The sequence below is a fragment of the Arachis stenosperma genome, chromosome 6 (genome assembly GCF_014773155.1).
Source record: "Arachis stenosperma cultivar V10309 chromosome 6, arast.V10309.gnm1.PFL2, whole genome shotgun sequence".
NCBI lineage: Eukaryota > Viridiplantae > Streptophyta > Magnoliopsida > Fabales > Fabaceae > Arachis > Arachis stenosperma.
In genome coordinates this window covers 144,491,000-144,504,618 of record NC_080382.1, presented here as the reverse complement: position 1 = coordinate 144,504,618, position 13,619 = coordinate 144,491,000, and the positions used below count along the sequence as shown (strand labels likewise).

At 27.9% G+C, this 13,619-nt stretch overlaps 1 protein-coding gene across 1 annotated transcript; it reads left to right on the top strand.

Moving 5' to 3' along the window:
- The first annotated feature begins 8,051 nt into the window (after nt 1–8,051).
- Nucleotides 8,052–11,328, top strand: LOC130933296 (uncharacterized). The gene is made up of 3 exons (XM_057862875.1): nt 8,052–8,579; nt 8,670–9,359; nt 10,628–11,328. The coding sequence occupies exons 1-3, from the start codon at nt 8,363–8,365 to the stop codon at nt 11,134–11,136; spliced, it is 1,416 nt and encodes a 471-aa protein (XP_057718858.1). The 5' UTR covers nt 8,052–8,362; the 3' UTR covers nt 11,137–11,328.
- The last annotated feature ends 2,291 nt before the right edge of the window (nt 11,329–13,619 follow it).

Below are 13,619 nucleotides of genomic sequence, written 5' to 3'. Positions count from 1 at the left end.
TATCCCAAACATTGAGAACAAAAATAATATTTTATTAATTTATTCTAATAATAAGTAACATAAAATGAAAAGTTAAAACAATTTAAGCTAGCAACACCCATTTCTTATATATTTCATATCATGATCCAAAAGGAGAACGAAACCTAAACTGATTAGGACCCAATTTACGAAAAATTTAAATTTATTATATGTGCTTGATTTTTACAACCAAAAAATCTTAGTTGTATCAACGTCTATTCTTACTAACCAGTCCACTATTTTAAATATAGGGGATCTCAAAAAACCTCTAAATAAAAAGGGAATAACTATCTCTCATTATAAAAGTAGATAATTTACAGAAAAATAACAAAAAGTATCATTTTTATTGTATAAATACCCCATTATATATAAGGTATTTTTTAATTTTATTTTACAAAATTTGCATAAAATATTACTAATTAAAGTATTATAGTTTTTATAGGGGGTTAAGTATGATTTTGGTCCCTAATGTAGGAGCTGAAAATTTCTTTCGTCTCTCGGCTTTTTTTTGCTTCAAAATGGTCCCCAAAGTTTCAGTTTATTTTAAAACCGTCCTTCGGACCAAAATACCCCTATCCCTTCTTCCCCAAAATTCTCCCTTCTTCTCCAAAATTATGCAACCACCACCACCACCACCACCAGAACTCAGAATCAGAACAACAACCACCACCACCACCACCATCATCATTATCATCATCATCAAAACTCAGAATTAGAACAACCACCACAACCACCACCACCACCACCACCACCATCATCATTATCATCATCATCAAAACTCAGAATTAGAACAACCACCACCACAACCACTCTCCATCCATTGTCACTCCATCACCAGCATCCATCACACCAAAACATCAGAAAATCCAGAAAAATCAACATCAGAAAATCAGAAAAACCAAAACATCAGAAAATCAACATCATCATTGTCATCCTCATCAAAATCCAGAATTCAAAAAATCTATAAAAATCAAACAACAATATACTCAGAATCAGAAAATCATCATCATCAAGAACCCAGAATCAACAAGAAGAAGAAGAAGAAGAAGAAGCGGCGGGCGGCGGACAACGGCTCGGCGGTGGTGTCGGCGGGAAGAAGAAGAGGCGGACAGCGGGCGGCGGTGCGGCGGTGGGGAAGAAGAAGAAGAAGAAGAAGAAGAAGTGGCGGTGGGGTCGGCGGTGGGGTCGGCAGTGGAGTCGGCGGGCGGCGGGAAGAAGAAGAAGAAGAAGAAGTGGCAGTGGGGTCGGCGGGAAGAAGAAGAAGAAGAAGGGGGTCGGCGGTACAGCGGTGAGGTTGGCGAGCGGCGGTGCGGCGGCGGTGCGGCGGCATGACGTCCTTCTTCTCTCCCCCCTCCACCCTCCCCCCTCCCCCCTCCCCCCACACACCTTTCTCGCCCCCTCGTCCCCCCCCCCCCCCCCCTTTTCTTTCTTTCTTCCACCCCGCTTCTGTATCCTATCCCCGTTTCTTTCTTTTTTTCTTTTTTTTTTGTTTATTTTATATTTATTTTATTTTATAATTTTTTTAATAAAGGGTAATTTGGTAATAAAAAAAAATAATTGGTAAAAAGGACGATTTTAAAACAAATTGAAACTTTGGGGACCATTTTAAAGCAAAAAAAAGTCGAGGGACGAAAGAAATTTTCAGCCCCTACATTAGGGACCAAAATCATACTTAACCCTTTTTATAGGTAACACCTTTCATTCTAACTTAAAGACTTTGGACGACTTTTTTTTGTTTAAAAAGAGGTCAAAATTTTTATAAGAGTCTAAATCTCACGTTAAGGCCAAATTTCATCAGTTTTTACTAGGAATAATAAACATTTTCTTAAAAGTTTAAACTGATTTTGAGATTCATCAAAGATCGAACTCTAGATCTGAAACTAATGGAAAAAGGTAATACTAATAATTATATCTCTAATACTCTCTAAATTTTTATTATACACATTGACATTATACAAATATTTTATTGGCTCCTCATATTTTTGCATGTATTATTTGAATGTAATTGCTATGACACGCACAAATACTATTGACCATGATGAATATGAGGAAATCGCATGGTCACATGAATAAATAAATGAATAATGATATAAATATTGAAACATTAGAAAGTGAAATGAATGTGCGCATAATCACTTTACATATATATATATATATATATATATATACTTTATTTGGCTTTCATTTCAATTAAAGGTTGAAGTAAAATGAAATAAGACTCGCTTCATGACTCGTGTGCTGAAATGCATAATTACTTTGAACATAAAATAAATAAAAAAAAAGAAAAAGAAAAAGAAAGGTATAATTAGCTGAAGTTCATTGAATAATTTAAAATGATTATTAAAAAGTTCAGGTTACAATATGCATGTGTGGGTATATTACAAACAAGTAGTGACTAGTACTGTTCATTATTGATGTCAATATAAAATAAAAACGAATTTATTTTTCTTCCGGAAAAATAATTAATGTCTAAATATCATATATATATATGCTCAAATAATAGAAAGATTGTTTTGTTTAATTGAATTAATAGAATCTTGCATTATTGAATTTATTTTATAAAAAATAGAATCTTGATAATAATAGTTCACCTATAAATCAATAATTATATATAATAAATGACAAGAAATAACAAAAGGTAATTGGATCACTGCGAAGTATTTATTATTATTATTATTATTATTTGAGGCAATTTAATTAATATTTTTAATTATTTTAATGCATTGGAAGTTATAGAAATAATTATTTTCGTTACGAAAACGTCTCACATAAAATCTTAACAATTGTTCTGAAAATTAAACACTCATTTTTTTTTCCGAAAAGTTTTAATAAATAAATAAATGGGTCCATACATTTGACATGAAAATGCATTCACAAAAAATGACGATAGGGAAGTACTTAACTTGTGCCGCTAATTTGTCTGCTTCACCGACCTTTACAAATTACAAGTACAACATTTCAGAAGAAGTTCAAAATTTTCTTAGACGTATATATAGGGAACCAATTTTTTTTATTTAATTTTAGTTAATATTTTTACTATTTTTTTTTTATTCTTTATATCCTTATTTTTTTCCTTCTTCCAACATCACTGGTAATATATTATTATAACTTCATTTCTTGTCATCCATCATATTTTGGTACTATTGCCATTGACACCCACTATTGTTATCCTAAATTCTAAATATAAAATCCTAAACCTAAATGTTAATTCTAAATTTTAATTTTAAATTTTAAATATTAAATCTTTCAAAAAGCAACAAAAATAATTTCAATACTAAAGAATGTTAATTAAATTAAGGTTCAATTATTCTGTTGGTCTCTTAGTTTCGTGAAATTTTTAATTAAGTTTCTATACTTTTTTTTTTTAATTAAGTTTTTGCACTAATTTTTTTTTAATTAAGTCTTTCTTAGTAGTAATTGACTTAATTTTATAAGGATTCAATTAAAAAAAAATTGGTATAGATATCTAAATAAAAAAGGAAAAGTATAGGGACCCAATTAAAAAAAAAAATTAGTGCAAGCAAGGACTCAATTAAAAAGAAAAAAAAGTATAGGGATCTAATTAAAAATTTTATAAAACTATAAAGACCAACAGAATAATTAAATTTTAAATTAATAATTGGTTTCTATATATTTTCTTTACTATAACATCCTAAAAAATATTGAAAAAAGAATTGGATGACATAAGTCATTCATAATCTTTGAACATTGCAACTTATCCTTTCCAAAAGCATAAATTTTTTTTCTTAAAAAAAAAAAGGTTTAGTTTTCTTTAAACCATTGCAATTTACAATGATCGATCACACATCACGTGGTTGTAACTTAAAAATAAGCACCAATAATTCCTTAACTTATATCCTTTGGATTAAAAAACAAAGGCGTGCAAGAAACTCTAATTGGACAAACCATTAAGATACTTCACCATCTTACGAAAAAATAATTGCATTATAGAGCCATTAGTTAATAATTTAAAATTAAAATCACAATATATATACATATATATATATATCCACTTTTCTCAGCTGCATCAAACGGAAAGAAGCAACTCAATCATGTTTCATCATCAGATTAATTGGTCAGGGAATGATTGTTAATTATTTGGTTGATAGATGCTTTGTTTCATTGTTGTTTGGAATAAATAAAATCAAAATGAAACTAATAAACTGAATTATAAAGATATTAATTAGAATCCCGTTAGGGAGTCAATGAAATATTTGTATAATGTATACAATGAGCTATTTATTTGGTCTAATATGAGTTAAAAAATAAATATTCAGAATAAAATACTATTAATTTTTCAAACATAATACACTTATATTATCTAAAATAACTATTCGGGTACCAGAGATAACTGAATCGAACATCTCTAAATTTCCATTGTACATATTGTACAGATACTCCATTCGCTCCCAATACTTTCTTTATTAATTAAGCAAATATTACTTTCAAAAGGGCATGTAAGAATTAAAACAAAGTGAAATATATATCAGATTAGTCATTGCAAAAATTGCAAAACATTACTACTTTAATATTCTAGTCTCTTCGGCTATCATATTATTATTAGGGCTGGAAATTAAATTAAAACAAGCTAAGTTGAATTATAGTTGAGGGTATAGTTTAAATTGCTTCAATTAAAAAGAGCTTAACTTAATATTCATCTAATATCTCCATAGTTTAATATAATATATAATATATTATTTGGTTAAAATGTGTATTTATATTTTTTCTTCTTTCATTTTAATTACACTGATTTCAACTTTAATTTGTTTAAACAAATTAATCTTTTTTTGTTTCATTTATGTACTTAATATATTCAAAACATCTTAATTTCATCCTTTTGTGCATTTTAATCTGTAAACAGAAAAAAAAATATAAAAGTCAAACTACATAATAATATTAATAATGATGTATTCATAATAACTTATCTAAATCAGGCTTTACCCTATTTATTTTATGTAACTTAAGCTTGACTCAAATTAAGTTTCTAACTTCTTGGATTAATTAACTTAAACTACATGATTAAAATCAGATATTATGGTCCAAATCAACCAAACTTCTCAATTTAACATATACTACTTAAAAATGCACACAACTTTTAATTAAGCCATGAACGGATTAAATTAAATAATACTTAGTTTAGTCAAGTCTATTTAAGTATTTATTATCAAGACCACTATCTAGGTAAGACTAAGAAACTCTTTAATTTGGTTCACATCAATCACAAGCAAAGTGTGGGACACCTGAAATTTTATTCAACAACCAAACAGTTAATATAATTTTGTATTTATTTGCATGCACCTATTTTGGCAAATTTGGCTCCACCATATATATATGACCATACACAAGTGTCTCTCTTAACCATTGAGTTTGCCATCTGGTACATCCATTATTCCATTGAATATGGACAAAATTTACATGTGGAAATGTTTCTTTTTTTTTTTCTGCTCCATTCTCAATCAGTGATTAATTAATTAAAACATGGAAGCTAATTTAAGATAGTTAGATACAAGAACAAGTTGTAATTTAATTTTAGGTGCTAGCTAGTGGCAGAGATACTCACACTTAAGATTCTTAGCAAATAACAATGTAATAGAATGTTGGTAAGTCTATTCCTATGCAAGGATGATGGCATATTTAAGAATCTTTTAAAAGAAATATCCAATTAATATTACTCCTTCAATCTAATAATATTTGAAGGTAAATAATATAAAAATTAAACTACACTTTCCTCTTAGTGAAAACTAAAATGTATGTGAGAGTAAAAAGTGATAAATAAATTTTTGTAAAATTATATTTTGGATAGATTAATTAATTTTTAAAAAATATTAATAAAATTTTTTAGAATAGTAGATTTGGACACATTAATTTTAAATTAGTCCTATAATTAAGATTGAAGGTCTTAATTTGAACTAATTTGTTCATGTTTATTATTAAGGTGGTTAAATGGACTAGCCCGATCTATTTAGGCCATTCCGTTTAAATCTGTTTCATTCGCGGGCCATAATTTTTCAGTTCAAACAATTTATAGTCTGTTTAATGGGTTAAACGGGTTGACCTGTTTACTATTTTATTTTATTTTTTTGAAAAATATTTTGACAAAAAATATCATTTTTATGTCAAAAACTTTAAACAAACAGATTTTTTTAGTTAATGGGTCAGATTTTCGGATAAAATCGAAAAAGATATCAGCTAAAAGTACTACTTTTTTTTTGAAAAAAGCATAAAAAGAAATAAACGGGTCACTCCCACTTCGTCCACTCGTTTAGTCTGTGAGTTAGTTCGTTTAACCCGTCATTTTTTTCGGATTAATTAGGCTCAACCCGTTTAGTCGAAATTTAAATGGGCTTAATTTTAGAAGCAAAACTCGTCTATTTAAATGGATAAACGGACTGGTTCGATGGATTTGACCGATTTTAACAACCTTATTTGTTATTAGTTTAATGATAATTTAATTTTTTAAAAGATTAATTTGTCCGAAATATAAATTTTCAAAGATTTATTTGTCACTCTACTCAAAATGTTAATAAGTTATAGGGATTTATCCTATTTTTTATAAAATTTGTTTATTTAATACCCATTATAAAACTCTTTTACTTTTAGCTCCCATCTTTGAATTCCATTAGAAAAATCATGTGATTAAGTGGTCCCTCACAAAAAAAAAAGAAATTATTATTAATTAAGATAAGATTATGATCAGTCAACAACAGAATTGTCCTAATTAATTAACTTTCTAAGGGCAAAACATGTTTTATCCTTAATTCTTGTAGCTTTTGGATTCACTTTTTATCAGTATCCATCTTTGTGGTATTCCAAAGTTCAATGGTCCCTTATCAACTTTCAGATCCTAAATTTTGATTGCTACTTTTTTCTGATTGTGCAGGGAATAGTTTGACCCCTAAATTGCCCGTTATACAAGGAAGCATAGAACTCAAGAAAAAAGCATCCCATTTTCCATTTGGAACTTTGCTATAACTGTAATCCTAACAACAACGCATCATCAACAAAAAGCATCTCACAGCTTTATTTTTTTTAAAATGTTCCTTTTCTTATATTCCGATCTTATTATCGATTGGAAAAGTCTAGGGGTCAGTAACTTTGGTATTTTGTGGCCAGCACTTAATCATTAAAAGAAAAGTGAGTAATTTTCTACTATTAGATGTAATTTCACACTATTAAAAATACTATTAGTAGCTAATTAATTGTTACAAAACACAAAAATTACTGACTCCCTAACACTCCTCTTATCGAAATTCTAAATAATATAGAAAGACAAATTTCAGAACATTTAAAAATAACTTAAATCTCTATTATAATAAATTAAATCTCTATTATAATAAATTGATAAGAGAGGGTGTTTTAGACATTTGAACTGGATAATGATAAATAAAAAGAAGGATGATATCATTTTAGATAAAGAAAATTGAAATCAACTTAACTTGGCTAAATGGTCAGTTTATTTGTCCACAAATATCTTATATTTGAATTTCGCTTTATATATACAGTAACCAACTCTTCGAGGAGAGACCAGACCCTACCCTTAAATGGATTTTAAATAAAAAAAATTACTAGATCTAAAATCGAATTAGGTGAGGTCAATCCAAGCTAAGATTGAATTTCGTGTTCCTCATTTTATCAATTTTAATCAAAATCGGAGAATTTTTACTGATTTAGCCAAAAATAGTGAGGTACACATCAATTTTGCTCCAACACTCAAAAAAAAAAAAAACATTTTGATAAATAAAACGGTTTTAATTGTTTTGGGACATAATAATTTTTTTTCCATTTCATTTCAGAAAAAAAAAAATCCTACAAAATATATCAAAATTTCTTTTATGCTTAATATGAATAAAAAGTTCAGATCTAGTAGTTAGAATTGGGCCACTATCTTAGGTTACATAAACTCTTGGCAATGCTTGCAATGGAGAGAAAGCACATAATAACTCTAATTAGTCCTTATTGAATTTTCTCTCTCCTTTGAAAAAAAAAAAAGAAGTACAAAAAGATATATAAATTAAGAAAGAAACGCGTTCATTGCTTATTAATGAGGAGTGTTTTGTCGGTTCCAAAATTCAATTAAACTAATATTGTATGGTTTCATTCATACTCCAAGAAAAAAAAACTCAAAGCTTATGTTATGTGGCACTTTGAATGTTTTGTTTGGTAACACCTCCTTTGGCACCATATCCATGCTTTGATTGATTGAAACCATTTCTTTGGTCCACCTTTCACCATACTCCATTGCCCCTTCATTCATTCATGCTTTTTTAATTTCTTCCTTTTTATATGCAATAAGAACTATATTCTATATGCATATTAAGATATTGAAAAGTGAAGAAAATAAGATATGATCCAATGGATACATGTGGCGGTTTTAGGAGCATCTTTGGGGTGTGTTTCAACCCTTTTCATGGTTTTCATTTGGCGTTGGTGTCATCAAAGAAAAGATCATCATCATAGAAACTTTGTTGTTGAACCAAAGAGCTTCACTAGAATGGAAACCATTAATCAAGCTGGAATTGATGATCACAAGAACAATAGCAGCAAATTCTATGTTTTTCATGGTAAGTAGGTAGTAGTTTGTTATTTGAATTATTCTTAATAGTGCATTATTTCATAGTATACTATATAGTATGTGTTTGTTTATTTTTAAGGTTCGGAAAAATCAAGAACATTGTTCAGTTGGGAAGATCATCCATATCTTGCTGCTGATGCTGTTGAAAATGGATGGTCAAGATTTAATTTCATGGCTCACAAGAGTTACAACATTATTCAATCATCAAGATCAAGATCAACAACAAGTACCCTTTTAGGAGCCTGTGCTGTTGTTGATGATGATCATGGAAGAGGGATTGAAATTGAGCCTGAGATAACCTTTGAAGTTTGTCAGGATTCATCTGAGTTTATGCAGAAGATTAGGCTCAATCCTGGTTTGAAGAAGAAAAACTCTGTTTCTATGATGATTATGAGAGCTTCTCTACCTTTACCTGGTCCTTGTTTGGGAAACTATGCATTCCCACAAGAAGCATATTTTGAAGTTACAATCTTGTCTTCTTTTTCTTCTTCTTCTTTTGATGATGATTGTAAGAGAAGTAGTGAAGGTGAGAAGACAAAGCTTTTAGTTCAAGATGATGGTTTGAATTGTAAGAAGGGTATTTTGGACAATGTTGATGAAGAAATGATGAGGGTTGAATGTTGCAAGGAGGGTAGAAATGGAAAGATTGGATCTTTGGTGATGTTTTCTTTGGGGCTATCAAGAGGAGGAGGAGATGTTCCTTTGAGAGTTCCTGGGAGCTACCATGGAAGCATAGGCTTCAACTCCAATGGCTCTGTTTTTCTTGATGGTAACTAAATTTATTGGTAAATTCTTTCGTCAAAACATCTTTAAAACGAAGATAACATTGTAAATCGTTAGATCGTTCAATTAAACATGTCAAACGATCTAACAGTTTACAATGACATCTTCAAATAAAGACATTTTTATAAAAATATTTATCAAATATATTTTCATGTTCTTTTTTAATTCCATGAACATTAGCTTATATTTGGCAATTCTTTTTAACTCTTTAAATGTTTGATTTGATACCCTAGAAATGTCAAGAGAAAAAGAAGGTTAATTGAATTCTCTATCATCTTTCTATGTCAATCTGTTACATTACATGTTCACAAGTCACAAAATCATAAAAGTTTGTGTTTTGTGTTGATTTGTTAGAATAGGATAGGCCAGCTAAAGACATATCTCTTATTTTCTAACCCAAAATATCAAATCTTATGAAAAGGCCCACCATGAAGTGTTTCACACTATAATACATTGCCATACAAACTCTAATAGTATATTATTGGAAGAGTTTAAAGTGTACTGAAAACATCAGTGTTCTAATTATTTTAACCGTTGATTTGAATTATAAAAAAAATATATAATATATATTAATTAAAATCAACGGTTAAAACAACTGAAACACCGATGTTCCCAATACACTTAAAATTTTTTCTATACTATTTATAAGAAGATTAATGATATTTGTAAGTAAGCACTTTTTCTTACCTTAGGATACTATTAGGCCAATTCTATAGTGCATTTTGTTTAGCGTCTAATTTTTGTCTAAATTATTTTTTATAATAACTTTAAAATTTTTTAATTTTTATACTTTTAAATTTAAAATTAATTATTTAACGTATTTTAGTAATTAGACAATATCTTTTAGATATCATAGCAAACACTATACTATTAATTCAATACTTTTATATATTTTTATTTAACAGTTTAATTAAAAAAATAATATGATATCATAATTTTTATGACTAAAGAGTTTAGAATTTAATTTTTATTGTTTTTATTTTTCAATTCAAAAAAAATTATTATGCGAATAATATTAAATATAATTATTAATGTGTCTCTTTCTCTCATTGGACATCCTCATGGCTAACCACTAAAAGTTTTATGTATGTTGTTGGTGTTCATTTTCATTGTTTATCTTATAATTTTAAGAAATTTTCTTATTCTTTTTTTTTTCCAGATCAAAATAACATTATTCAACAATGATAGTGATAAGAATAAAGAAAATTTGAAGAAATACAAATGCATATACTTACAAAATAACCATTTGTACAGGAATGAAACTAGTAACTGAGTCCAAGAAGGAAGAAGAAGAAGAAGAATGGATGATAGGAAGTGAGAAAGTAATTGGTTGTGGATTTGATCCAAGGCAAAAAAAGGTATTCTTCACATTAAATTCAGAATTGGTTCATGAAATCCATTGCCAATCAGATGAATTTAGCACTCCACTATATCCAACATTGGCTTCAAATATAGACATTATAGTTTTGATTAATTTTGGACAAAGTTCATTCAAATATGAACCTGCTAATGCACATAGGACACCAAATCCATGTTTCATGGGCCCAATTGTAAATTCCCATAATGCAAAATTGGGCTATGATGATAGCAAGGAACTCTTCTCCATGGGAAGGATTGATTCTCAGTGGCATAATGGTAAATCTACAGCCAAAGGGAATATTATCCCAAATCATGTAGCCTTTGATTTTGACGAGGAATCTGAGGCTGATCTATTTGAAATAGTCTTGGATGATTCTGGAAAATCTCCTAACATAGTTTCATAGCCTCTAATTTTTTACAACTTATGTTTTTTGTAATATCTTCATCTAAAGAGCTTCATATACATGCCACAATTGTTAGTTGTGACACTTCTTTTTTATCATTAATTTTTGTGGAGCCTTTAACTTTGACTAAGTAGTCATGTACATTTTTTTCCTTGGTGCCTTATCATATATATATATATATATATAGCTTCACCTTTTGGAAGAGAATATTTTCATGACTATGTAAATTTTGTATTGGATAAATAATTAAATATATTATATTTCGGTTCAGTCCTTTTCTTTTAACTTTATAGGAACATTCTCTGTTGGTTCATGTACATGATTATTGCCAAAAGGGCACCAAGGTAAAAAAAAATAGCAATAATAAGGGAAAACATGCATGTTGCTAGATATTTTGTTAATAAAATAAATTATTAATAATAAAAGCACAATGCCGTCCAAATAAAAAAAAATTATATATATATATATGGGCAGGCCTGAAAAAAAAATGGCAAACTAAAAAAGAAACAAAACAAAGATATATAATTGTCCTTGACTTGTAGGATTGGGGATACCGTGGAAACCAAAAAGATATATAATTGTTGCTGAGGTAGCTAAGAAATAGCTTTCATCAATCATGGTTGGTCTAAAGAACAATTTCTTATTTCTTTTTAGATTTTATAAGACAGTTCACGTTCAAGGTTCTATTTATTTTCCATTTATAACTAATCATGTGAATGCATAATAGAACCATTGTCATATTTTGGGGTAGATAATATATTATTATATGGTGCATATGGGCATGGCCCAACCCAACTTATACCAATAATTGATATCTTATAAAAAAAATTTGAACGTTCTAAAATGCTAATTGAATTTTAAATAAAAGATAAAATATAATTTTTTATTTTCAAAATTTATCAAAAATTTTAAAAATATTTTTAAGTTTTATTTTATTTTAATTTTGTTTTAATTTTTTTTTATTTATAGCAAATATATTTTTAATAACTAAATTTTCAAAAAAATTAAGACTAATCCAACAATAATGCATGACAACTATCTCTGATTTACTTGTGTGGATGATTGTTTTTGTAAAATTATTATTGAATTGGTCTTAAATTTTTTGAAAAATTAGTTACCAAATATATTTGATACAAATAAATTATTTTTAAGAAAAAATTAAAATAAAATAAAATTTAAAGATATTTTTAAAATTTATAACAAACTTCAAACACAAACAATATAATTTATCATTAAATAAATTATACTTTCCAGCATCATCTCAAACAATTTCCAAATGACCAAAAAAAAAAAGCATATATGAATCTCTGTTGTCCTTGATAAAGATTTAGCTATAAACAAAGAGAACTTCCCAATATAATCAAATAATAATATGACTTATAAGTTTAGGTGGTAAATAAAATATTGACTAATTAAATTTAATAACAGAATCAAAACATGCTAGTGTATCAATCCCTCGCTATACATGCCAAAGTCCAATAAAGAAACCACACCAAAAGTTTGAGCAATCAAACGTGTGTGCCTCACAAATCACTATCTCAAAAATAATATTAATATTTAATTAATTATCCTACAAGGCACAAGCCTTTCTAAATTGATCTTCATGACCCTCACTAACATAACCTTTTAAAGCATTTGTACATGCCTTTCAAAAATCATTAATTAAGAGGGTATATATCATGTACACATTTATTTTTTTAAGAAAAAAAAATATTATCATATTATGTGTGAAACACTATCACCTCACATAAAAAAAATAGAATTTATTTTATTTGATATTTATTAATTATTATAACAATTAATAAATACTAAATAAAACAAATTCTAACTATTTTTTATTAATTTTTTTGTTACCAAACATTTTTAAATTCCTATTTAGTATGTACACTATAACATAATTTGTTGATCGGTAATAGAATAATTCAATTTTTTGATCGGTAATAGAATAACTCATTTTTTCTTTTACTCTTTTTGTTTCATATTAAGTGACTCTTTTTATTTTTATTTTTTGTTACAAATTAAGTATTGCTTTTTAATTTCAAAAAGTCATTAATTAATTTTTATTTATTATACCCTCTACAATCAAAATAGAAAGAGAACGCTAAAAGCCTAAAAAATTAATATAAGAGAAAATAGTATTAATTATTAAGCATATTTGAGTTTTTCTCTTTGATTATTTATATTTTTAATAATTATTTTAATAGTTGTACACACTAAAAAGAGACATTTAATAGTTAATATGCAAAAGGAGTAAGATTTGTGTGAGATTTATATCACCTTATTATCCGAAGTGTGACTCCCACTTTAAATATGACCTACCACCTAGGATCCATCCTAGGGTGATAAAAATTCATCATATACCAAAAAACACAATCTTTAGCATTATATTGTAACTCATATACAAGCATGGTTTCCAAAATAGTGAAATACAACTAAAGGCCCTGTTCATGATGATAATAAGCTAAGGTAGGAAAGTAGGAAAC

Bases quoted from the DNA above. Each gene is read 5' to 3' on its own strand.
- LOC130933296 (XM_057862875.1), top strand. From the start codon at position 8,363: ATGATCCAATGGATACATGTGGCGGTTTTAGGAGCATCTTTGGGGTGT. The intron at 8,580-8,669 runs GTAAGTAGGTAG...TTTATTTTTAAG, and splicing joins CAAATTCTATGTTTTTCATG to GTTCGGAAAAATCAAGAACA. The intron at 9,360-10,627 runs GTAACTAAATTT...CCATTTGTACAG, and splicing joins TGGCTCTGTTTTTCTTGATG to GAATGAAACTAGTAACTGAG.